A 26,518-nucleotide genomic window follows, 5' to 3' on the forward strand; every position below is an offset into this window, starting at 1 on the left:
CCACAAGACACCTAATTCATAAAATCCATATCTCTCAAATCTCTTGGGCTAAAATCATGAAATTTGGTGAGCTACTAAATTTAAATGTCCTCTACAACTTTTTAGTTTACCATGAGATTTATTACGGCCTCTAAGTAGCCCAAAACGCTCTCTCAAATGCAGCTACAGTAACCACGAATCTGAAATACGAGGGAGACATCCAAAAGTCCTCTCTCTCCCCTCTAATCTACTTAATCCCCAACCTAAACTCGCACATGAACATACAATTTCAGTAGGGAGGATGGAATTCCACTCACCTTTGTCGCCCTTGAAACCCTAGGGAGGGGAAACGATGGGGAAAACCCGATCTACATCGAATGCGCACCTCTCCTTCTTCCTCACGTTGCCCTCGTTCCGTTTTGCTGGTTTCCCCTATGGATTTGGTGCTGCAGAAGGTGGATTCAAGGGCATGAAGCCATGGGAGAAGGAGCACGAGAGGAAGAATGAGAGGGAGAGGTCATGGTCGGCCAAGAGGAGAGCGTGAGGGAGGGAGAAAGTGGGCTGTTGGCCTTGACCCTCTCCTAAAAAGCCTTTCTCTTTCTCTTTTACTTTTTTTTTCTTTTGGTATTATAGTTCCAATCGAACATTTTTCAAATACTTATTTATTGAATCGTTCCCTAGCAACATTTTTGCATTTGTTCCTATGGAACAAATCATTTATGTTTGTAAAAACTGATTTATTTAATTGTTCCTTTGCAACATTTTTATATTTTTTCGTTTCTTCTGAACAAATGATTTAAGTTTTAGTTCTTGAAATTTTTTGTTTCACAAAAACAAATAATTTTTTAGTTCTGTTCTTTTTTGAACAATTTTCAAAAATTAATTTATTTAATTGTTGCATAGCAACAATTTTGCATTTGTTCCATACGAACAAATGATTTATGTTTTTGTGCCACCGCCATAAGCAAATATTATATTGCTGTGTTGGAGCATTAAAGGTTTTGGTTTTGTTCCTTTGGAACATTTTCTTGTTCCCCCCAAATTTTACAATGATTTTATTTTACTGTTCCATGGCAACATTTTTCATTTGTTCCTATGGAACAAAATGATTATAGTTTTTTATTTGCTTCGTGGAAACGTTTGATGCCTCTACTGTTGCAAACTTCCAAATGTAAGCTTTCCATCATACTAATTCAAAACTTCAAAGAATTATTTGCATTTAGTGTTCAAATAACTTGATTCATTTTCTATCTGGTGGACATTCAAGCATTGAGAGAAAAAATTGTTTCATCTTGTTTTCAATCAGCATAACAAAGCAAGGGCAGAAGTCATTTCAACTTTTAGGAGGAAAAATGTGAGATTGAAACTTCGACTGATCTTCCAGTCAACATACATTATACAGGAAGTAACATTATCATTTTTTCCCCCGAAATTTTGGAGCCATGCAGTATTGGAGAAGGATGAAAACAGACTTCTACAGTAGCACTGGAGAAGGATGAAGGAATTTTTAAGAGAAAATATTGTATTCCATTTAGTAGGGTTCGCATAAACACGATCCAATTCTATGAACTAAATTAAGTAGTGCACAATATTTCTCAACTCAGCACTTTGTCTTTTAGCAATATATGAAGGGCTAAAAATCCTTTATCATGTTTCTGTAAGAATTTTCCGGATTACACATTCAACAATGAAGTTTTAAAAAAAGTGTACAAAAAAACCCGCACCAATGAAGAGCGAATTCGGAATTCTGAAAAATAAAATCAGCCTCTCTGGTTCCTTGCGCCCGCAAGCATTATGAAAATTATCCACATAATCTTTGGTGTTCGTTCCTGCGATCCGATATATTCAACCCAACTTGGCTTTCCCACATTTCGGCCCAATTAACGATGAACTGCTCGCCAGAAATCGCTTCTGTGATGATTCTAACGCGCGTGGCTCCTAATCGGACCCGGAGTGGCCGGTGTGTCACCGGCAAACTTCACGGTGGCCGGGACCAGCACCGGAGCGCCGGACGTGGAGCCAAGCTGGCCTCCAAACGCATCGGATCCTCCCGCACAAAGATCCCCTCCTCGCTGCGTCGCCTAGGCCGACGGTCCCGCCCTCATCTGCCAGGGACAGCTGCAACAAAGAGGCTTTTCTTCAGTCCCCGTCCCCCGAGTAGAGCTGGGACTTGGGCCGTGCTATTTTTGGGCGAGCTGCGGCACGATCATTTGGCACGACCCAAAACTTGGTCCCTTCAGTGGACGACGGTCGTCGCGGTGGTCCGAGTCGCGGCGTGGTCTTGCCTTGTCCACACCTGCCGGGTCGTAGCCGCTTTGGCAAAGCGCTTTTGCTGCTTGCAGGACGGGGCAGGAGCGCGCGGACCATCCCTTTCGGGATCGGGTCTGCACAGTCCCCGATCGAGGTGGCCTCCACACGACGGTATCACCCTTACACGCCAGAAGTTCTACTTTTCTCCGTTCAAAAAGGAGAAGCATTCTCGCCCACCTATAAGTTAAAGGAAAACCTGTGTCAATCACCATGCATGGTTTGGCCGGCCCAGGGGGCAAACTAAAAACCTTTCCAGCCTCTTGTCACTTACAGTCACCAAGAAACTATGAGCTGCTACTTCCCACTAGGAACCATGCTTTGGGTCCTATGCGTCTTGCAGTTGCAGTTCATGTTCCACATGGCAGGTGGCTGCACGATCGAGGAGAGGATTGCTCTTATGCGCATCAGATCTTCGTTGGTGGAGCCAAACTCCGAAGTTCCTGCTTCTTGGGGACGGAGCGACGACTGCTGCTCCTGGAAAGGGTCCGATGCAACAAAGGCACACGTGTGTCGGGTCTCAACCTCGACTCCCTGTGCCAGACAGAGGGCTGGAATCTCAATTTGACCATATTTTCCTCGTTTCATGAGCTTCAGCAGCTGGATTTATTTTCGAATTCCGCTTATCTTCTGGATTTATTTTCGAATTCCGCTTATCTTCAAAATTTTGATGGTACGTATGTACTCCCTCCGTTTCAAATTATAAGTCATTTCAAGAATCTTGGAGAGTCAAACCATCTCAAAGTTTGACCAAAACTATAGAGCGAAACACAAAGATTTATGATATCAAATAGGTTTACTATGAAAATATAACTAACAAAAAAATTTAATGATACTTAATTGGTATCGTAAATGTTACTATCTTGTTGTATAAATTTAGTCAAACTTTAAAACTTTTGACTCTTCAAGATTCTTAGAATGACTTATAATTTGGAACGGAGGGAGTAGATCCCTGGACATGAATGCGTCTGACTACTATTTTTTTCCAAGTACTTTGTGCCAAATAACCTTATTCATAATTCATAAGAACTTTTACCCAGGCCTTCAAGGATTGACTAAGCTTCGCTATCTCAACCTCCGCCGCAACACATTGGTCGAGGATAATATCTGGGAATCTCTTGGTAAATTGGCTTCTCTTGAAGTCATAAATTTTGAGGCAACCAGTTTGAGCGGTGCTCTTCAGAATATTGGTACAGACAAAGCTAATTCGTAGCATTCTTGTATGTTGCTCTTGTTTCTTGTCTTTTGGATAGGTGCTGCAGTTGTTTCTATTTATTGTTGTGTTTGTTTGTAACATGTAGCTTTCAGAAATCTCAAGAATTTGCGAGATTTGCGTCTAGGATTCAATTATATGAACGGAAGCATCTGAAAGTGATCGGGTGCTCTAGCCTAAGAGGGGGAGGGGGTGAATTAGGCACTAATAAAAACTTAGACCTATGGCTCCAACTAGTTTGCACAAAACTTAAACTAAAACATGCTATCTAGATGTGCAACTAGGTTATTCAAGTGTAAAACCCCTATCCCAAAAGAGTTTAGCAACCTATAGCCTTTCCTATTAAGAAACTATCCTATGAAAGTAAAGGCACACAAATTGCTAGTATGAAATGCGGAAGCTTAAAGAGCGGGATAGGAGATAGCAAACTCTTGACGCGGGTGTTTATCCCGTGGTTCGGTTAGCCACAAAGGCACACCTACATCCACGTTGTTGTAGCACTCACTAAGAGTATTGCTACTCGGCCACCAAGTCTCTTCCGTGAACACAATCACGGTCACCTTGGCCCCGGGTTCCACTAAGGAGCTTCTCCACAAAGGATGGGGGTCTCCACGTCCCCCGCACAAAGATGTCGTCGCCGCTCCACACCAAGTCGGAGGGTCGATGACGTTACCGGCGAGCTTCACGCTCCAAGGTGCCGGCGCACTAAGCTCTTGTTTTGGTTCACTAGAGAACCATAGCACAAAGGCTCTAAGCCTTGCAATCTCACTCACTAAGAGCTAATCCTTTACACAACACTCTCAAAGTGTGCTAAGGGCTAAGGATATGATCTTGATGCTTTTGTATGGCTTGGAGATGTTCTTGGGTGTGTGTGGGATGTCCAGCAACTCCAGCAATCTTCAAATGGCCGGGGTGAGGCGTATATATAGGCCACCAAGTCTTGTAGCCGTTGCTCCAACGGTCAGCTGAAAATCTGCGTACCACCGTAAGAACCGATGCCTCTTGGTGGGGTAGCGTCGGTTCATCTGGTCACTCATAAACCGAAGTAGCCGTTGAAGTCCTGACAGCTGACGCAGAGACCACCGGTTGAACCGATGCTTTGCACCGATGCTTCACCGGTTCAACCGGTGCTGAAGGAATCTTCTCCTGGACGCTGACGTCATTACACCGGTGGTATGCACCGATGCACCGTCGGTTGAACCGGTGCTGAAGGAACTTCTTCTGGGCACTTGACATCGTCTCTGGTACAAAGGACTGCCAATGCACCGATGCCCTTTCTTGGACCGTCGGTTCAACCGGTGCCTAAAGGCTGACTTTGCTTCGATTCCATCCTGCACCAAACATCATGGCGTCGGTTCTTCCGACTACCACCGGATGCTCCGATGCCCATGGTGTCGGATCTTCCGGTGCTTCTGATCCGAAGAGCTTTCATGGCGCTGCCTTGAGACCCGCGAGGGGCGGCTCCCCCTCGACCCCCGTCCGCTAACCGGGTAGCGGAACCCCCGTAGGGGCGGCCCTTTGGGCCTTGCTACGCCTATCTTCTCTTCCTCTTTGTCATCACTTGAACCTAAAAGCCTGAGAATGATCATCTTAACAATCATATTAGTCCAAGTGTTGTGTTGTCATTCGATCACCAAAATCACTTGAAATGGCATCAATGGTGCCATGTTCGTTACAGCATCCCAGCTTCCTTATTTGAGCTTCCAAGCCTTGAATATTTGGATCTTTCAGCAAATCTGCTCCAAGGACATATACATGTATGCTCGTCTTCGACTCTTCCTTTGTTGATTCAAGCTCTCAAGTTACTATTAGCAAACAGTCTAAACAGGATGTTTTTTTTTTGAAACTGCACCATACTAAAGAAGAAAGACCTCTCAACAAACCTTAAGAACTTGCGAGAACTACATCTAAGATCCAACCGACTGAATGGAAGCATCCCAGCTTCCTTATTTGAGCTTCCTCGCCTTCAATATTTGGATCTTTCAGAAAATCTCCTTCAAGGACATATACCGGTAAGCTCTCGTCTTCAAATATTCCTTTGTTGCTTCCAACTCTCAAGTTATCAGCAAATAATCTGAATGGGACGTTTGATTTCTTCTGGGTATGAAACTGCTCCATACTAAAGAAGATGGACCTCACAGGAACCCTGAAAAACTTGCGAGAACTGCATCTAGTATCCAACCGACTGAATGGTAGCATCCCAACGTATTTATTTGATCTTCCACGCCTCGAATACTTGGACTGTTGTTTTGGAAAACTCTAGAACTCTTCTCGTTCCTTGATAGGCTACAAATATATATATATACATAATACATGGGCCATTGGGCCTCCACACACGCATACATACAGTCCAACACTCCTCCTCAAGATGGGTGGTAGATATCTATCATTCCCATCTTGTCACATGCAACATTACAATCTTTAACTCCCAAGCCCTTAGTTAGACTATCCGCTATTTGACCTCCAGAGTTTACATATCTTAATTCTGTAGTTCCATCATCCAACTTTTCCTTGATGAAGAAACGATCTATCTCCACGTGCTTCGTTCTATCATGCTGAATTGGGTTATTTGCAATATTGATTGATGATATGTTATCACACCAAACTCTCAATGGACCTTTTCTCAACACATTCAACTCTGATAGAAGATTCTTTACCCACAACATCTCGCTTACCGCAAGAGACATAGCTCTATACTCAGCTTCAGCTGTTGAACGAGACACAACTGATTGTTTTTTGCTCCTCCATGACACCAAGTTTCCACCAACAAAGACACAATAGCCAGAAGTCGATCTCCTATCATCAAGACAGCTTGCCCAATCAGCATCACAATAACCTTCTATATTTAGATGACCATGGCTCTTGAACATAAGTCCCTTTCCAGGGCTACTCTTCAAATATCGTAGTATACGATAAACCACATCCAAATGTCCAATTCTTGGATCATGCATATAACGGCTTACAACACTCACAGCATAAGAAATATCAGGTCTTGTATGACATAAGTAGATGAGTCTTCCCACAAGCCTTTGGTAGGTCTCTTTATTCACCGGATCACCAGATTCAGCACATAACTTATGGTTTGGATCGATAGGTGTTGATAAAGGCCGACAACCAAGCATGCCAGTCTCACTGAGTAAATCTAATACATACTTTCTCTATGAGAGGACTATACCATTCGGAGAACGAGCAATCTCAATGCCAAGAAAGTACCTGAGTTGACCAAGATCCTTCACCTCAAATTCCTTACTCAAATATTTCTTTAGGTGATTAATTTCTTTTTCATCATCACCTATGATGATGATATCATCCACATATACATTCAGAACTACAATGCGCCGCCCAAAGTGTTGATAGAATACGGTGTGATCCCCATTACATTGTTTGTATCCCATTCCACACAAAGCACGTCTGAACCTATCGAACCATGCTCGTGGAGACTGCTTGAGGCCATACAAAGATTTCTTCAGTCTACAAACCTTCCCGACTGCCTCAGGTTTTGAAAAACCAGGAGGAATCTCCATATACACCTCCTCCTGAAGATCACCATGCAAGAAGGCATTCTTAACATCCAGTTGGTGCAATGGCCAATCAAAGTTTGCAGCACAAGAGATCAATGTTCTAACAGTTCTCATCTTTGCAACCGGTGCAAATGTCTCATCATAGTCAATTCCATATGTCTGACTATATCCTTTTGCAACTAACCTTGCTTTATATCTCTCCACCTTTCCTTCTGGGTTTTGCTTCACAGTGAAAACCCACTTGCAACTAACAGCTTTCTTCCCCTCGGGCAATTTTACAAACTCCCATGTTTTATTCTTTTCAAGAGCTCTCAGCTCCTCCAACATAGCTTCTCGCCATTTAGGATCATGCTTTGCTTCTTTCCAATTCTTAGGGATTACTACCGATTGTAATGACGCAACAAATGCTCTATATGCAGGGGACAATGACGCACAAGAGACATAGTTACTGATGTCATGCTCAAATCCATACCTTGGTGGAGGCATACCAGCCTTAGCTCGTGGTTCTTTCCGTAATGCAATGGGCAAATCATCCAAACCAGATTCTTCAATCTCAGTCAAAGAGGTTGATGACACATCAACAATCTCTTGAGGGGTTGCTGATTCAGGAGTTATTCCTGGAACTTCTTCTCGAGATGTACGCGTCCTCCTCTTATACACTCTCAATGGGCCCTTATATCGGGGTCCTCACCTACAGAACTGTCCTCTTGACAAGGAGTTGGATCCAAGTCACTCGTCATTGTCTCCATTCTTGGTTGAGGAGTAGAGCCAGTAATCACTGCTTCCATTCTCCTTTGATTTTGCTTAATTGGACTACTTATGACATCATGGTTCTCCCCCTCTCGATCATCCTGATTTATGCTCAGATCATCAAGTTCAAACAAGGAGCTTAAATCAGTCTTCTCACCATAATAAAGTTCTGATTCCCTAAATGTCACGTCCATACTTATAAATAGACGACATTCAGTGGGACACCATCACTTATACCCCTTTTGACTTGATGAATAACCCACAAATATGCATTTCACTGCTCGAGGATCCAACTTACCCACCGAAGGTCTATGGTCCCGGACAAAGCAAGTGCACCCAAATACCTTAGGTGGAATAATGAACTCATTCACTCCTCTTAACATCTCATAAGGAGTTTTCCACCCAAGCAATCTCGAAGGTGTACGATTGATCAAATAAACTGCTGTCATCACTGCTTCACTCCATAAAAACTTTGGCACATTCATAGTATACATGAGTGAGCGCGCAACCTCCAAGATATGGCGATTTTTCCTTTCAGCTACTCCATTTTGCAGAGGTGTATCAGGACATGTGGTTTGATGCAATATTCCCTGAGGTGATAGAAAACTTTCAAACTCATTGTTCACATACTCTGTTCCATTGTCTGTCCTTAGTATCTTAACCCGAGCATCAAATTGATTCCCAATAAGTGAGCAGAAATCATGAAAACATTTAAGAACCTCATTCTTCTGCTTCATAAGATATATCCAAGTCATATGAGAATAGCAATCAATAAATGTTACGAAATACTTCATTCCACTAATTGAGATGACTGGGCATGTCCAAACATCAGAGTGGATAAGCATAAAAGGAGATATTCTCCGAAGCCCTTTGCTTACATATACTGATCTTGTATGCTTTCCATACTCACATGCATCGCAAACAAGTTTTCTTTTATCCACCTGGCTCATGATCTCTGGGGATACTTTGGCCATGGTATCAAATGACAAATGTCCTAGTCGACAATGTTCTAGTATCACCTTAGCCTCATTTTCACCCATAGTAGCTGTCAAAGCAGTGCACAAGGTATCTTCTCTCCTATTCAGGAACCATAGACCATTACGTCTTACACCATTACCGAGCATTCTCCCCGTCTTTCTATCCTCAATTAAACAATTCTCTCGATCGAGAGTAACACGACAATCCATATGATCCACCAAAGCACTTAGGGATACTAGATTAACAGGAAAGGAGGGAACATATAGAACCGACGATAATGTAATTGACGGAGTGCATTGAACTGTGCCCACACCTTTAATAGGTTGAGCAGTTCCATCGGCGGTTTGAATAGTTTCCTTTTGCATAGGAGCAAATGGATTATATGATGCAAATTCACTTAATGTACCCGTAACATGCTTGGATGCACCTGAATCTAGTATCCAATTTGCAAGAGATGTACCTTTATTAGGATGAGCAAGGTTGACAAGGATTGTCTTGGTCGCTTTCAATTCCTTTGCATTTGATATTTGTTCTGAACTCGACATACCTTGCTTGGTGCAGGATGGCATCTCCTCTGTCCGCATAATGAGCAGGCAGACCAATTTCTCTAGTCTAGCCAATTTCTCAAAAAAATGTTCAATTGTTTGATTTCCCCCCTCCTTCCTTGCAGCAGGCATCTCCATCTTCATTTCATTGACAGCCGACTCCAATTCACTGCTATTTCCAGCAATGGCCGCCAAGAACGCCACCTCTAGAGAACCGCCCTTTGCCTCCATATCCGTCTTCCTGGATTGCAGAGGCTTCAATTCGGCAATTGCAGCATCCAATCCGACCAACTGTTTAGCTGATGCCGCTTGCTTCTTATTCACCTCCATGCTGTCCTTTTCCACCGAGCTCTCCAGCTTCTCCAACTCCATCACGGATGCCTTGGCAGCCCTCTCCTCAGCCTCCACCTGCGCCCTGCTACACGTCCCCACCATTGCGCTCGACCGCAGTGCCTCGACCTGGGCGCACTCGCTGATGCACTTGGCCAGCTCCGCCTGGCTCCACCCCTTGGCGACGCAGGCCTTCTGAAGCCGCTCCACAACCCTGGGGTCGAGCGCTCGGCGCCTCGGGACACGACGCCGCCTCCGCCACGGGCAGAGCACCTCAGCCGCGGGCTCGGCGTGCTCCGTCACCGTCTCCCACTCGCCCTCCGAATCCACGCCGCCCTCCTCTACCTAGCTCTCCAACAACTCGATCTTCCGCGCCGCCTCCCTGCGCCGGCGCTCGGGCTCGTCCCGTGCCCACGCCTCGCGTGCCGCCTCCGCCTCAGCACGCCCGAGCGCCTCTCGCGCTGCCGCGAGGCGTACCCCCAGCGCCGCGCGCTCCTCCTTGGCACCCCTGAGCGGCGGTGCGAGCGCCGCGAGCAGCACCCCGCGCTCCCCGCCGTCCCGCTCCGGCGCCGCCTCCGCCCGAATCGCCATCGGCTCTGACACCATGTTGTTTTGGAAAACTCTAGAACTCTTCTCGTTCCTTGATAGGCTACAAATATATATACATAATACATGGGCCATTGGGCCTCCACACACACATACATACAGTCCAACATGGACCTTTCGGGAAATCTCCTTGAAGGACATATACCTATAAACTCACCTTTGAATCTTTATTTATCGCTTCAAACTCTCAAGTTAGCAGCAAATAATCTAAATGGAAAGTTTGATTTCTTTTGGCTACGGAATTGTGCAATGCTAAAGGAGGTAGATCTATCAGGGAATGCTGAATTAGCTATTGATGTGACGTTCCTTACAAGTGTGACTCCATTTCAACTGAGAACACTAACGCTCTCTGGGTGTAACCTTGACAATACTATCATTTCAGGACCAAATTTATTTGGAACACAACGTCATCTGCAATTACTTGATTTGTCCAACAACAACTTTTCAGGGAGCTTGCCCAACTGGATGTTTACAAATGAAGCACCTTTGCTCTATCTGGGTCTTGCACATAACTCGCTAGTAGGATCATTGGATCATCTAATGTGGCAGCGACAATCGAATATTAAAATGATCAACATATCTATGAGCTATTTCACAGGACACCTTCCAATGGACATCAGCTCAGTATTTCCAAATCTGACAGTTCTCGATGCTTCTTACAATAATATTTCTGGACATTTACCACCATCTCTGTGCAACATTAACGACTTGGAATTTGTGGATCTATCAAACAATAAACTTACAGGAGAGGTGCCAGCTTGCTTGTTCGCTGATTGTGGGTTGGAATTCCTGAGGCTCTCCAACAACAGTCTCGGGGGTCCGATATTTGGTGGGGCTAATAATTTGTCGATTTCTGGAACAATATATCTTGATAGCAACTATTTTGAGGGACCGTTGCCTAACAATCTATCATCAGGTGATGCAGTGTCTATCATGGATCTTCATGATAATAAATTGTCAGGTGAACTTGATGTATCATTTTGGAATATTAATTCCTTCATTGGAATTTCTTAGTGTTGCTAGCAACGGTTTAACTGGTCAAATTTATCCAACGATCTGCAAATTGATTCGTCTTGAATATTTGGATATATCCAATAACAACTTTGAAGGATCTATACCAAACTGCAGCAGTAAGTTAATGTTGTATTTTCTGAACATGTCGAGCAATACCCTCTCAGGATTTCCTAGTCATTTTTTCAATAGCTCCAACGTTGAAGTTCTTGATATAAGATATAACCGGTTCATGGGCAGTCTTGATTGGATACAACATCTTTATAAAATTAAACTGCTCTTGTTGGGCGGGAATATGTTTGAGGGGCATATCTCTGCAGAACTCTGTCATCTCCGGTACTTGAATATTATTGATTTGTCACACAACAGACTTTCAGGTTCATTGCCACCTTGCATTGGTGCTATCCCATTTGGATACCATACAGATGATGACGTTCATTTGTTCATGTTCTATGACGTGGCCTTGGATGTGGGACTTTCTAGTATGGATTACAACGATCCGTTGTTCAATTATGACGTCAATTATCTCCACCAAGGCTTCACCTTCTCCACTAAAGGGAACATTTACACATATAGCCGCGGTTTCTACAGTATCATGTCCGGTATTGACTTATCGGCGAACATGTTATCAGGGGAGATCCCTTGGGAGATGGGGAATCTGAGCCATGTCAAGTCCCTCAATCTATCGCATAATTTCTTTATTGATCAAATCCCAGCTACCTTTGCAAACATGAGCACCATAGAAAGCCTGGACTTGTCCCATAACGAGCTGAGCGGACCTATACCATTGAAACTGACTCAGATGTCATCTTTGGAGGTGTTCTCTGTGGCCTACAACAACTTGTCAGGGTGCATACCAAACTCCGGTCAGTTTAGCTCGTTCAACATGGAGAGCTACCTGGGCAACACAAACCTTCAGAATTCGTCACAGGGGAACCAGTGTTCTCCTATTCTGGGCCCTATGGAAGTAGACAATGTGGACGAGACATTTGATGATCCGGTCCTTTATATTATCTGTGCCACCTCATTCGTATTGGCATTCTGGGCCACCGTTGCGTTTTTTTTCTGCCTTCCATTTGGGCAGCGTGTGATGCTTCAACTATAGCTCATCACAACTGCTGGACAGGTGCAACCTATGTTTTTCATTTCTTCTAGTTATGTGTAACGACAAGAGCCATGTATGCTTGATATTTTTGTTATGTTTTGTTACGTTTTGAATCTCTAGAACAAGTTTCATGGTGTGTAATAGTGTCGCATTTTTCTTGAAAAATGCCTCCATCACATTGTACATTTGTACCCTTTTGCTCTGAGAGGAATGTAGGCATTATGGACCTTGAACTCTTTGGATATGCCCTAAGAATGAGATGGTTATGGCTAAGGAAAACTGATCCGAACCGGCCATGGCTGGGCCTCGCTGAGGAGAAGGAACCAGTGGTCGAGGCAATGTTTCAGGCTTCTATCTACATTGAGCTTGGTGATGGATGCATAGCGCTGTTTTGGTCCGACCGCTGGCTGCAAGGGAAATCGCTGATTGATTTGGCCCCATGCCTTTGTAATGCAGGAGTGCGGATTCGGACAAGACGCACGGTCGCTCAAGCGCTTTTGAATGGCCAATGGATTAAAGACATCACTGGGGCCCTAACAGTACAAGTACTTTTGGATTTCTTGCAGATTTGGGAGAAATTACAACATGTCCAACTTCATGAGCATCCGGATAGAGTCTGTTGGAGGTGGACTCCGGATCAAACATTCACCACAGCCTCAGCATATCGGTCTTTCTTTATTGGCCAACACCCAGCTAAAGGAGCTAAAATACTTGGCAAAACACGCGCTCCCTCAAAGTGCAAATTTTTTATCTGGCTAGCGATACATGACCCTGTTGGATAGCACACCGCCGCAAGAGACACAACTTACAGGACCATGATTCGTGTATCTTATGCAGCCAGTCACCAGAAACCATTGATCATTTATTGGTCAGCTGCCCTTTCTCTAGGGAGCTGTGGCACATGACCTTTCTCAAATTTGGTTGGCAGGACCGAGCGCCCTCTTCCAACGCACTGGCTTTGGCGGATTGGTGGACAGCTGAGCGTAAGGAGATCTGATTGTTCTCGTCGCTGTTGTTCTGATTGTTGCGATCCTGCACGTTCTGGCGCTTGTGTGTTGGCCAGTTCTGCATCATCACTCTCTGCGTCAACACTCTCTTCGCGATCACCCTCATCGCATGCTGCGGTCGATGCTCTTTCATGTAGGCCGTGTTCACATGCCAAAAAAAAAACTTTGGCAAAAAACATCACACCACGTATTTGGACACATACATGAACTACTAAATGAAGTCTATTTATAAATTGTTTTTGCACGGATGGGTTGTAAATCGCGAGACGAATCTAATAAACCTACATAATTTATGATTTGCAACCGTGATGCTACAGTAACCATTCATGATTAACCATTCATTTGAAATGGATACGGATATCTCGGATATCCATTTTCCTGTTTCATTACTGTTTCCATCCCTGTGGAGGAGTATCATGGTGATAACACTCCTCTCTCATCCCATAAAACTCCCCCTCCTCTCTCCTCATAAATGACCCAATCATATCAGCAAATTTGCTGATGTGGCATGACATTTAATACTCATACTATTTTTATGACACTCCCATTGAAATTGGCCTTATAAAAAATATGGTAATTGATAGATATATTGGTTGTTTGTCACTAAAGATCTTAAACGTGCCCCTTGACTTTTATGTTACTTCTTGCTGTCTTATCCCTGTTTAGGTCCCAAAATTTTTGTATAGCTACAGTAACTTTGAAAGTTTGACAACTAATTAGGAGTATTAAATGTGAATAACTGACAAAACATATTCCATAACCTAATTATGCAATGATTAGACAATATCGTGCTATAGTAATCATCCTCTAAAGATGGATTAATTAGACTTAATAGCTTCGCCTCGAGATTTCCCGTCCATCCGTGTAATTAGTTTTATAATTAGTCTATGTTCAAAATACTCTTAATTAGTGTTGTAAAAGTGCCCAAAAATTTTCGCCCAAAAATTTTCGATAACTAAACTGACTGTGCGAATTTTTCTAGACCACCGTGCGGATTTATTTGACCACAAGACACCTAATTCATAAAATCCATATCTCTCAAATCTCTTGGGCTAAAATCATGAAATTTGGTGAGCTACTAAATTTAAATGTCCTCTACAACTTTTTAGTTTACCATGAGATTTATTACGGCCTCTAAGTAGCCCAAAACGCTCTCTCAAATGCAGCTACAGTAACCACGAATCTGAAATACGAGGGAGACATCCAAAAGTCCTCTCTCTCCCCTCTAATCTACTTAATCCCCAACCTAAACTCGCACATGAACATACAATTTCAGTAGGGAGGATGGAATTCCACTCACCTTTGTCGCCCTTGAAACCCTAGGGAGGGGAAACGATGGGGAAAAACCGATCTACATCGAATGCACACCTCTCCTTCTTCCTCACGTTGCCCTCGTTCCGTTTTGCTGGTTTCCCCTATGGATTTGGTGCTGCAGAAGGTGGATTCAAGGGCATGAAGCCATGGGAGAAGGAGCACGAGAGGAAGAATGAGAGGGAGAGGTCATGGTCGGCCAAGAGGAGAGCGTGAGGGAGGGAGAAAGTGGGCTGTTGGCCTTGACCCTCTCCTAAAAAGCCTTTCTCTTTCTCTTTTACTTTTTTTTTCTTTTGGTATTATAGTTCCAATCGAACATTTTTCAAATACTTATTTATTGAATCGTTCCCTAGCAACATTTTTGCATTTATTCCTATGGAACAAATCATTTATGTTTGTAAAAACTGATTTATTTAATTGTTCCTTTGCAACATTTTTATATTTTTTCGTTTCTTCTGAACAAATGATTTAAGTTTTAGTTCTTGAAATTTTTTGTTTCACAAAAACAAATAATTTTTTAGTTCTGTTCTTTTTTGAACAATTTTCAAAAATTAATTTATTTAATTGTTGCATAGCAACAATTTTGCATTTGTTCCATACGAACAAATGATTTATGTTTTTGTGCCACCGCCATAAGCAAATATTATATTGTTGTGTTGGAGCATTAAAGGTTTTGGTTTTGTTCCTTTGGAACATTTTCTTGTTCCCCCCAATTTTTACAATGATTTTATTTTACTGTTCCATGGCAACATTTTTCATTTGTTCCTATGGAACAAAATGATTATAGTTTTTTATTTGCTTCGTGGAAACGTTTGATGCCTCTACTGTTGCAAACTTCCAAATGTAAGCTTTCCATCATACTAATTCAAAACTTCAAAGAATTATTTGCATTTAGTGTTCAAATAACTTGATTCATTTTCTATCTGGTGGACATTCAAGCATTGAGAGAAAAAATTGTTTCATCTTGTTTTCAATCAGCATAACAAAGCAAGGGCAGAAGTCATTTCAACTTTTAGGAGGAAAAATGTGAGATTGAAACTTCGATTGATCTTCCAGTCAACATACATTATACAGGAAGTAACATTATCATTTTTTCCCCCGAAATTTTGGAGCCATGCAGTATTGGAGAAGGATGAAAACAGACTTCTACAGTAGCACTGGAGAAGGATGAAGGAATTTTTAAGAGAAAATATTGTATTCCATTTAGTAGGGTTCGCATAAACACGATCCAATTCTATGAACTAAATTAAGTAGTGCACAATATTTCTCAACTCAGCACTTTGTCTTTTAGCAATATATGAAGGGCTAAAAATCCTTTATCATGTTTCTGTAAGAATTTTCCGGATTACACATTCAACAATGAAGTTTTAAAAAAAGTGTACAAAAAAACCCGCACCAATGAAGAGCGAATTCGGAATTCTGAAAAATAAAATCAGCCTCTCTGGTTCCTTGCGCCCGCAAGCATTATGAAAATTATCCACATAATCTTTGGTGTTCGTTCCTGCGATCCGATATATTCAACCCAACTTGGCTTTCCCACATTTCGGCCCAATTAACGATGAACTGCTCGCCAGAAATCGCTTCTGTGATGATTCTAACGCGCGTGGCTCCTAATCGGACCCGGAGTGGCCGGTGTGTCACCGGCAAACTTCACGGTGGCCGGGACCAGCACCGGAGCGCCGGACGTGGAGCCAAGCTGGCCTCCAAACGCATCGGATCCTCCCGCACAAAGATCCCCTCCTCGCTGCGTCGCCTAGGCCGACGGTCCCGCCCTCATCTGCCAGGGACAGCTGCAACAAAGAGGCTTTTCTTCAGTCCCCGTCCCCCGAGTAGAGCTGGGACTTGGGCCGTGCTATTTTTGGGCGAGCTGCGGCACGATCATTTGGCACGACCCAAAACTTGGTCCCTTCAGTGGACGACGGTCGTCGCGGTGGTCCGAGTCGCGGCGTGGTCTTGCCTTGTCCACACCTGCCGGGTCGTAGCCGCTTTGGCAAAGCGCTTTTGCTGCTTGCAGGACGGGGCAGGAGCGCGCGGACCATCCCTTTCGGGATCGGGTCTGCACAGTCCCCGATCGAGGTGGCCTCCACACGACGGTATCACCCTTACACGCCAGAAGTTCTACTTTTCTCCGTTCAAAAAGGAGAAGCATTCTCGCCCACCTATAAGTTAAAGGAAAACCTGTGTCAATCACCATGCATGGTTTGGCCGGCCCAGGGGGCAAACTAAAAACCTTTCCAGCCTCTTGTCACTTACAGTCACCAAGAAACTATGAGCTGCTACTTCCCACTAGGAACCATGCTTTGGGTCCTATGCGTCTTGCAGTTGCAGTTCATGTTCCACATGGCAGGTGGCTGCACGATCGAGGAGAGGATTGCTCTTATGCGCATCAGATCTTCGTTGGTGGAGCCAAACTCCGAAGTTCCTGCTTCTTGGGGACGGAGCGACGACTGCTGCTCCTGGAAAGGGTCCGATGCAACAAAGGCACACGTGTGTCGGGTCTCAACCTCGACTCCCTGTGCCAGACAGAGGGCTGGAATCTCAATTTGACCATATTTTCCTCGTTTCATGAGCTTCAGCAGCTGGATTTATTTTCGAATTCCGCTTATCTTCTGGATTTATTTTCGAATTCCGCTTATCTTCAAAATTTTGATGGTACGTATGTACTCCCTCCGTTTCAAATTATAAGTCATTTCAAGAATCTTGGAGAGTCAAACCATCTCAAAGTTTGACCAAAACTATAGAGCGAAACACAAAGATTTATGATATCAAATAGGTTTACTATGAAAATATAACTAACAAAAAAATTTAATGATACTTAATTGGTATCGTAAATGTTACTATCTTGTTGTATAAATTTAGTCAAACTTTAAAACTTTTGACTCTTCAAGATTCTTAGAATGACTTATAATTTGGAACGGAGGGAGTAGATCCCTGGACATGAATGCGTCTGACTACTATTTTTTTCCAAGTACTTTGTGCCAAATAACCTTATTCATAATTCATAAGAACTTTTACCCAGGCCTTCAAGGATTGACTAAGCTTCGCTATCTCAACCTCCGCCGCAACACATTGGTCGAGGATAATATCTGGGAATCTCTTGGTAAATTGGCTTCTCTTGAAGTCATAAATTTTGAGGCAACCAGTTTGAGCGGTGCTCTTCAGAATATTGGTACAGACAAAGCTAATTCGTAGCATTCTTGTATGTTGCTCTTGTTTCTTGTCTTTTGGATAGGTGCTGCAGTTGTTTCTATTTATTGTTGTGTTTGTTTGTAACATGTAGCTTTCAGAAATCTCAAGAATTTGCGAGATTTGCGTCTAGGATTCAATTATATGAACGGAAGCATCTGAAAGTGATCGGGTGCTCTAGCCTAAGAGGGGGAGGGGGTGAATTAGGCACTAATAAAAACTTAGACCTATGGCTCCAACTAGTTTGCACAAAACTTAAACTAAAACATGCTATCTAGATGTGCAACTAGGTTATTCAAGTGTAAAACCCCTATCCCAAAAGAGTTTAGCAACCTATAGCCTTTCCTATTAAGAAACTATCCTATGAAAGTAAAGGCACACAAATTGCTAGTATGAAATGCGGAAGCTTAAAGAGCGGGATAGGAGATAGCAAACTCTTGACGCGGGTGTTTATCCCGTGGTTCGGTTAGCCACAAAGGCACACCTACATCCACGTTGTTGTAGCACTCACTAAGAGTATTGCTACTCGGCCACCAAGTCTCTTCCGTGAACACAATCACGGTCACCTTGGCCCCGGGTTCCACTAAGGAGCTTCTCCACAAAGGATGGGGGTCTCCACGTCCCCCGCACAAAGATGTCGTCGCCGCTCCACACCAAGTCGGAGGGTCGATGACGTTACCGGCGAGCTTCACGCTCCAAGGTGCCGGCGCACTAAGCTCTTGTTTTGGTTCACTAGAGAACCATAGCACAAAGGCTCTAAGCCTTGCAATCTCACTCACTAAGAGCTAATCCTTTACACAACACTCTCAAAGTGTGCTAAGGGCTAAGGATATGATCTTGATGCTTTTGTATGGCTTGGAGATGTTCTTGGGTGTGTGTGGGATGTCCAGCAACTCCAGCAATCTTCAAATGGCCGGGGTGAGGCGTATATATAGGCCACCAAGTCTTGTAGCCGTTGCTCCAACGGTCAGCTGAAAATCTGCGTACCACCGTAAGAACCGATGCCTCTTGGTGGGGTAGCGTCGGTTCATCCGGTCACTCATAAACCGAAGTAGCCGTTGAAGTCCTGACAGCTGACGCAGAGACCACCGGTTGAACCGATGCTTTGCACCGATGCTTCACCGGTTCAACCGGTGCTGAAGGAATCTTCTCCTGGACGCTGACGTCATTACACCGGTGGTATGCACCGATGCACCGTCGGTTGAACCGGTGCTGAAGGAACTTCTTCTGGGCACTTGACATCGTCTCTGGTACAAAGGACTGCCAATGCACCGATGCCCTTTCTTGGACCGTCGGTTCAACCGGTGCCTAAAGGCTGACTTTGCTTCGATTCCATCCTGCACCAAACATCATGGCGTCGGTTCTTCCGACTACCACCGGATGCTCCGATGCCCATGGTGTCGGATCTTCCGGTGCTTCTGATCCGAAGAGCTTTCATGGCGCTGCCTTGAGACCCGCGAGGGGCGGCTCCCCCTCGACCCCCGTCCGCTAACCGGGTAGCGGAACCCCCGTAGGGGCGGCCCTTTGGGCCTTGCTACGCCTATCTTCTCTTCCTCTTTGTCATCACTTGAACCTAAAAGCCTGAGAATGATCATCTTAACAATCATATTAGTCCAAGTGTTGTGTTGTCATTCGATCACCAAAATCACTTGAAATGGCATCAATGGTGCCATGTTCGTTACAGCATCCCAGCTTCCTTATTTGAGCTTCCAAGCCTTGAATATTTGGATCTTTCAGCAAATCTGCTCCAAGGACATATACATGTATGCTCGTCTTCGACTCTTCCTTTGTTGATTCAAGCTCTCAAGTTACTATTAGCAAACAGTCTAAACAGGATGTTTTTTTTTTTGAAACTGCACCATACTAAAGAAGAAAGACCTCTCAACAAACCTTAAGAACTTGCGAGAACTACATCTAAGATCCAACCGACTGAATGGAAGCATCCCAGCTTCCTTATTTGAGCTTCCTCGCCTTCAATATTTGGATCTTTCAGAAAATCTCCTTCAAGGACATATACCGGTAAGCTCTCGTCTTCAAATATTCCTTTGTTGCTTCCAACTCTCAAGTTATCAGCAAATAATCTGAATGGGACGTTTGATTTCTTCTGGGTATGAAACTGCTCCATACTAAAGAAGATGGACCTCACAGGAACCCTGAAAAACTTGCGAGAACTGCATCTAGTATCCAACCGACTGAATGGTAGCATCCCAACGTATTTATTTGATCTTCCACGCCTCGAATACTTGGACTGTTGTTTTGGAAAACTCTAGAACTCTTCTCGTTCCTTGATAGGCTACAAATATATATATATACATAATACATGGGCCATTGGGCCTCCACACACGCATACATACAGTCCAACACTCCTCCTCAAGATGGGTGGTAGATATCTATCATTCCCATCTTGTCACATGCAACATTACAATCTTTAACTCCCAAGCCCTTAGTTAGACTATCCGCTATTTGACCTCCAGAGTTTACATATCTTAATTCTGTAGTTCCATCATCCAACTTTTCCTTGATGAAGAAACGATCTATCTCCACGTGCTTCGTTCTATCATGCTGAATTGGGTTATTTGCAATATTGATTGATGATATGTTATCACACCAAACTCTCAATGGACCTTTTCTCAACACATTCAACTCTGATAGAAGATTCTTTACCCACAACATCTCGCTTACCGCAAGAGACATAGCTCTATACTCAGCTTCAGCTGTTGAACGAGACACAACTGATTGTTTTTTGCTCCTCCATGACACCAAGTTTCCACCAACAAAGACACAATAGCCAGAAGTCGATCTCCTATCATCAAGACAGCTTGCCCAATCAGCATCACAATAACCTTCTATATTTAGATGACCATGGCTCTTGAACATAAGTCCCTTTCCAGGGCTACTCTTCAAATATCGTAGTATACGATAAACCACATCCAAATGTCCAATTCTTGGATCATGCATATAACGGCTTACAACACTCACAGCATAAGAAATATCAGGTCTTGTATGACATAAGTAGATGAGTCTTCCCACAAGCCTTTGGTAGGTCTCTTTATTCACCGGATCACCAGATTCAGCACATAACTTATGGTTTGGATCGATAGGTGTTGATAAAGGCCGACAACCAAGCATGCCAGTCTCACTGAGTAAATCTAATACATACTTTCTCTATGAGAGGACTATACCATTCGGAGAACGAGCAATCTCAATGCCAAGAAAGTACCTGAGTTGACCAAGATCCTTCACCTCAAATTCCTTACTCAAATATTTCTTTAGGTGATTAATTTCTTTTTCATCATCACCTATGATGATGATATCATCCACATATACATTCAGAACTACAATGCGCCGCCCAAAGTGTTGATAGAATACGGTGTGATCCCCATTACATTGTTTGTATCCCATTCCACACAAAGCACGTCTGAACCTATCGAACCATGCTCGTGGAGACTGCTTGAGGCCATACAAAGATTTCTTCAGTCTACAAACCTTCCCGACTGCCTCAGGTTTTGAAAAACCAGGAGGAATCTCCATATACACCTCCTCCTGAAGATCACCATGCAAGAAGGCATTCTTAACATCCAGTTGGTGCAATGGCCAATCAAAGTTTGCAGCACAAGAGATCAATGTTCTAACAGTTCTCATCTTTGCAACCGGTGCAAATGTCTCATCATAGTCAATTCCATATGTCTGACTATATCCTTTTGCAACTAACCTTGCTTTATATCTCTCCACCTTTCCTTCTGGGTTTTGCTTCACAGTGAAAACCCACTTGCAACTAACAGCTTTCTTCCCCTCGGGCAATTTTACAAACTCCCATGTTTTATTCTTTTCAAGAGCTCTCAGCTCCTCCAACATAGCTTCTCGCCATTTAGGATCATGCTTTGCTTCTTTCCAATTCTTAGGGATTACTACCGATTGTAATGACGCAACAAATGCTCTATATGCAGGGGACAATGACGCATAAGAGACATAGTTACTGATGTCATGCTCAAATCCATACCTTGGTGGAGGCATACCAGCCTTAGCTCGTGGTTCTTTCCGTAATGCAATGGGCAAATCATCCAAACCAGATTCTTCAATCTCAGTCAAAGAGGTTGATGACACATCAACAATCTCTTGAGGGGTTGCTGATTCAGGAGTTATTCCTGGAACTTCTTCTCGAGATGTACGCGTCCTCCTCTTATACACTCTCAATGGGCCCTTATATCGGGGTCCTCACCTACAGAACTGTCCTCTTGACAAGGAGTTGGATCCAAGTCACTCGTCATTGTCTCCATTCTTGGTTGAGGAGTAGAGCCAGTAATCACTGCTTCCATTCTCCTTTGATTTTGCTTAATTGGACTACTTATGACATCATGGTTCTCCCCCTCTCGATCATCCTGATTTATGCTCAGATCATCAAGTTCAAACAAGGAGCTTAAATCAGTCTTCTCACCATAATAAAGTTCTGATTCCCTAAATGTCACGTCCATACTTATAAATAGACGACATTCAGTGGGACACCAACACTTATACCCCTTTTGACTTGATGAATAACCCACAAATATGCATTTCACTGCTCGAGGATCCAACTTACCCACCGAAGGTCTATGGTCCCGGACAAAGCAAGTGCACCCAAATACCTTAGGTGGAATAATGAACTCATTCACTCCTCTTAACATCTCATAAGGAGTTTTCCACCCAAGCAATCTCGAAGGTGTACGATTGATCAAATAAACTGCTGTCATCACTGCTTCACTCCATAAAAACTTTGGCACATTCATAGTATACATGAGTGAGCGCGCAACCTCCAAGATATGGCGATTTTTCCTTTCAGCTACTCCATTTTGCAGAGGTGTATCAGGACATGTGGTTTGATGCAATATTCCCTGAGGTGATAGAAAACTTTCAAACTCATTGTTCACATACTCTGTTCCATTGTCTGTCCTTAGTATCTTAACCCGAGCATCAAATTGATTCCCAATAAGTGAGCAGAAATCATGAAAACATTTAAGAACCTCATTCTTCTGCTTCATAAGATATATCCAAGTCATATGAGAATAGCAATCAATAAATGTTACGAAATACTTCATTCCACTAATTGAGATGACTGGGCATGTCCAAACATCAGAGTGGATAAGCATAAAAGGAGATATTCTCCGAAGCCCTTTGCTTACATATACTGATCTTGTATGCTTTCCATACTCACATGCATCGCAAACAAGTTTTCTTTTATCCACCTGGCTCATGATCTCTGGGGATACTTTGGCCATGGTATCAAATGACAAATGTCCTAGTCGACAATGTTCTAGTATCACCTTAGCCTCATTTTCACCCATAGTAGCTGTCAAAGCAGTGCACAAGGTATCTTCTCTCCTATTCAGGAACCATAGACCATTACGTCTTACACCATTACCGAGCATTCTCCCCGTCTTTCTATCCTCAATTAAACAATTCTCTCGATCGAGAGTAACACGACAATCCATATGATCCACCAAAGCACTTAGGGATACTAGATTAACAGGAAAGGAGGGAACATATAGAACCGACGATAATGTAATTGACGGAGTGCATTGAACTGTGCCCACACCTTTAATAGGTTGAGCAGTTCCATCGGCGGTTTGAATAGTTTCCTTTTGCATAGGAGCAAATGGATTATATGATGCAAATTCACTTAATGTACCCGTAACATGCTTGGATGCACCTGAATCTAGTATCCAATTTGCAAGAGATGTACCTTTATTAGGATGAGCAAGGTTGACAAGGATTGTCTTGGTCGCTTTCAATTCCTTTGCATTTGATATTTGTTCTGAACTCGACATACCTTGCTTGGTGCAGGATGGCATCTCCTCTGTCCGCATAATGAGCAGGCAGACCAATTTCTCTAGTCTAGCCAATTTCTCAAAAAAATGTTCAATTGTTTGATTTCCCCCCTCCTTCCTTGCAGCAGGCATCTCCATCTTCATTTCATTGACAGCCGACTCCAATTCACTGCTATTTCCAGCAATGGCCGCCAAGAACGCCACCTCTAGAGAACCGCCCTTTGCCTCCATATCCGTCTTCCTGGATTGCAGAGGCTTCAATTCGGCAATTGCAGCATCCAATCCGACCAACTGTTTAGCTGCTGCCGCTTGCTTCTTATTCACCTCCATGCTGTCCTTTTCCACCGAGCTCTCCAGCTTCTCCAACTCCATCACGGACGCCTTGGCAGCCCTCTCCTCAGCCTCCACCTGCGCCCTGCTACACGTCCCCACCATTGCGCTCGACCGCAGTGCCTCGACCTGGGCGCACTCGCTGATGCACTTGGCCAGCTCCGCCTGGCTCCACCCCTTGGCGACGCAGGCCTTCTGAAGCCGCTCCACAACCCTGGGGTCGAGCGCTCGGCGCCTCGGGACACGACGCCGCCTCCGCCACGGGCAGAGCACCTCAGCCGCGGGCTCGGCGTGCTCCGTCACCGTCTCCCACTCGCCCTCCGAATCCACGCCGCCCTCCTCTACCTAGCTCTCCAACAACTCGATCTTCCGCGCCGCCTCCCTGCGCCGGCGCTCGGGCTCGTCCCGTGCCCACGCCTCGCGTGCCGCCTCCGCCTCAGCACGCCCGAGCGCCTCTCGCGCTGCCGCGAGGCGTACCCCCAGCGCCGCGCGCTCCTCCTTGGCACCCCTGAGCGGCGGTGCGAGCGCCGCGAGCAGCACCCCGCGCTCCCCGCCGTCCCGCTCCGGCGCCGCCTCCGCCCGAATCGCCATCGGCTCTGACACCATGTTGTTTTGGAAAACTCTAGAACTCTTCTCGTTCCTTGATAGGCTACAAATATATATACATAATACATGGGCCATTGGGCCTCCACACACACATACATACAGTCCAACATGGACCTTTCGGGAAATCTCCTTGAAGGACATATACCTATAAACTCACCTTTGAATCTTTGTTTATCGCTTCAAACTCTCAAGTTAGCAGCAAATAATCTAAATGGAAAGTTTGATTTCTTTTGGCTACGGAATTGTGCCATGCTAAAGGAGGTAGATCTATCAGGAAATGCTGAATTAGCTATTGATGTGACGTTCCTTACAAGTGTGACTCCATTTCAACTGAGAGCACTAATGCTCTCTGGGTGTAACCTTGACAATACAATCATTTCAGGACCAAATTTATTTGGCACACAACGTCATCTGCAATTACTTGATCTGTCCAACAACAACTTTTCAGGGAGCTTGCCCAACTGGATGTTTACAAATGAAGCACCTTTGCTCTATCTGGGTCTTGCACATAACTCGCTAGTAGGATCATTGGATCATCTGATGTGGCAGCGACAATCGAATCTTCAAATGATCAACATATCTATGAACTATTTCACAGGACAGCTTCCAATGGACATCAGCTCAGTATTTCCGAATCTGACAGTTCTCGATGCTTCTTACAATAATATTTCTGGACATTTACCACCATCTCTGTGCAACATTAACGACTTGGAATTTGTGGATCTATCAAACAATAAACTTACAGGAGAGGTGCCAGCTTGCTTGTTCACTGATTGTGGGTTGGAATTCCTGAGGCTCTCCAACAACAGTCTCGGGGGTCCGATATTTGGTGGGGCTAATAATTTGTCGATTTCTGGAACAATATATCTTGATAGCAACTATTTTGAGGGACCATTGCCTAACAATCTATCAGGTGATGTGGAAATCATGGATTTTCGTGATAATAAATTGTCAGGTGAACTTGATGTATCATTTTGGAATATTCCTTCATTGGAATTTCTTAGTGTTGCTAGCAACGGTTTAACTGGTCAAATTTATCCAATGATCTGCAAATTGATTCGTCTTGAATATTTGGATATATCCAATAACAACTTTGAAGGATCTATACCAAACTGCAGCAGTAAGTTAATGTTGTATTTTCTGAACATGTCAAGCAATACCCTCTCAGGATTTCCTAGTCATTTTTTCAATAGCTCCAACGTTGAAGTTCTTGATATAAGATATAACCGGTTCATGGGCAGTCTTGATTGGATACAACATCTTTATAAAATAACTTGTTGGGCGGGAATATGTTTGAGGGGCATATCTCTGCTGTGGGACCGAAGCCGGCGACCAGAGGGGGGTGAATGGGAGCCGATCAAAATTTCTTCCGAAATTCAAACCGTCGGCCTATATCCCGAAAATCACCCAAGCCCTCAAGCGTTCTGGCCAAAGTTTGGAATAGCTATGTAAAAGCTAAACCAACACAAAAGACCTCGAACGAGCGAGCGAAACCACGAAGCAAATCAGAAGCGAATCGGAAAAACTACAGAACTGATCTGCCTGGACCGGTCTGACCGGTGCGCTGGACCGGTCTAACCGGTCGTGCCTACCGGTCTGACCGGTAGCACCCAGAAAACTCCGGAGAAATTGGATTCAAACGTTGAATCTCGAGCAAACGACCATAAAAATCGGTGAAACTTGGGGGATTGCTTCGCCCCTACCCCGTGAACATATCCCCAAAAGATCTCGTCCTAAAGATCAACGAATCGTGAGAATTATGGGGGAGATCAAAAGGGATTGGGGTTTTCTCAAACACTCAAGAACTCGAATTCGAACACGCCAGTGATTCCAGAGGGTTTAGGTCAGAGTTGGGAGCACGGGAATCACAGCAAAGAACTCGTAGCCTCCTCTCAATCAAGTGTGCCAAATACGAAATCGAAAATCCATTGC

At 44.0% G+C, this 26,518-nt stretch overlaps 3 protein-coding genes and 1 long non-coding RNA gene across 6 annotated transcripts; 3 read left to right on the forward strand and 1 right to left on the reverse strand.

The window, feature by feature from the left end:
- The first annotated feature begins 2,376 nt into the window (after nt 1–2,376).
- LOC120666785 (receptor-like protein 56) lies at nt 2,377–10,797 on the forward strand. 3 transcript variants are annotated; one of them, XM_039946724.1, is made up of 6 exons: nt 2,378–2,959; nt 3,327–3,476; nt 3,588–3,646; nt 5,176–5,256; nt 5,362–5,511; nt 10,678–10,797. In XM_039946724.1, exons 1-6 carry the CDS (start codon nt 2,500–2,502, stop codon nt 10,747–10,749), a joined length of 972 nt encoding a protein of 323 aa, XP_039802658.1. In that variant the 5' UTR covers nt 2,378–2,499; the 3' UTR covers nt 10,750–10,797. The 3 variants fall into 3 exon arrangements, with proteins under 3 accessions (XP_039802660.1, XP_039802658.1, XP_039802659.1); XM_039946725.1 differs by lacking the exon at nt 10,678–10,797 and adding an exon at nt 5,641–5,736; XM_039946726.1 differs by lacking the exon at nt 5,362–5,511 and having other exon boundaries at nt 2,377–2,959; nt 10,678–10,766.
- A 278-nt stretch (nt 10,798–11,075) lies between these two features.
- On the forward strand, nt 11,076–12,580 carry LOC120666782 (receptor like protein 21-like). Its single transcript, XM_039946722.1, has one exon. It carries the CDS (start codon nt 11,149–11,151, stop codon nt 12,343–12,345), a length of 1,197 nt encoding a protein of 398 aa, XP_039802656.1. The 5' UTR covers nt 11,076–11,148; the 3' UTR covers nt 12,346–12,580.
- Nucleotides 12,581–12,871: 291 nt separating this feature from the next.
- Nucleotides 12,872–14,896, reverse strand: LOC120666788. Its single transcript, XR_005671860.1, has 2 exons — nt 14,653–14,896; nt 12,872–13,515 (listed from the first exon to the last, which is right to left on the reverse strand). It is a non-coding gene; the product is annotated as an uncharacterized LOC120666788 (long non-coding RNA).
- Nucleotides 14,897–16,733: 1,837 nt separating this feature from the next.
- Nucleotides 16,734–20,093, forward strand: LOC120666786 (brassinosteroid LRR receptor kinase BRI1-like). Its single transcript, XM_039946728.1, has 6 exons — nt 16,734–17,315; nt 17,683–17,832; nt 17,944–18,002; nt 19,532–19,612; nt 19,719–19,868; nt 19,998–20,093. Exons 1-6 carry the CDS (start codon nt 16,856–16,858, stop codon nt 20,004–20,006), a joined length of 909 nt encoding a protein of 302 aa, XP_039802662.1. The 5' UTR covers nt 16,734–16,855; the 3' UTR covers nt 20,007–20,093.
- Nucleotides 20,094–26,518: the final 6,425 nt, after the last annotated feature.

This window comes from Panicum virgatum, chromosome 3N (assembly GCF_016808335.1).
Source record: "Panicum virgatum strain AP13 chromosome 3N, P.virgatum_v5, whole genome shotgun sequence".
Lineage (NCBI taxonomy): Eukaryota > Viridiplantae > Streptophyta > Magnoliopsida > Poales > Poaceae > Panicum > Panicum virgatum.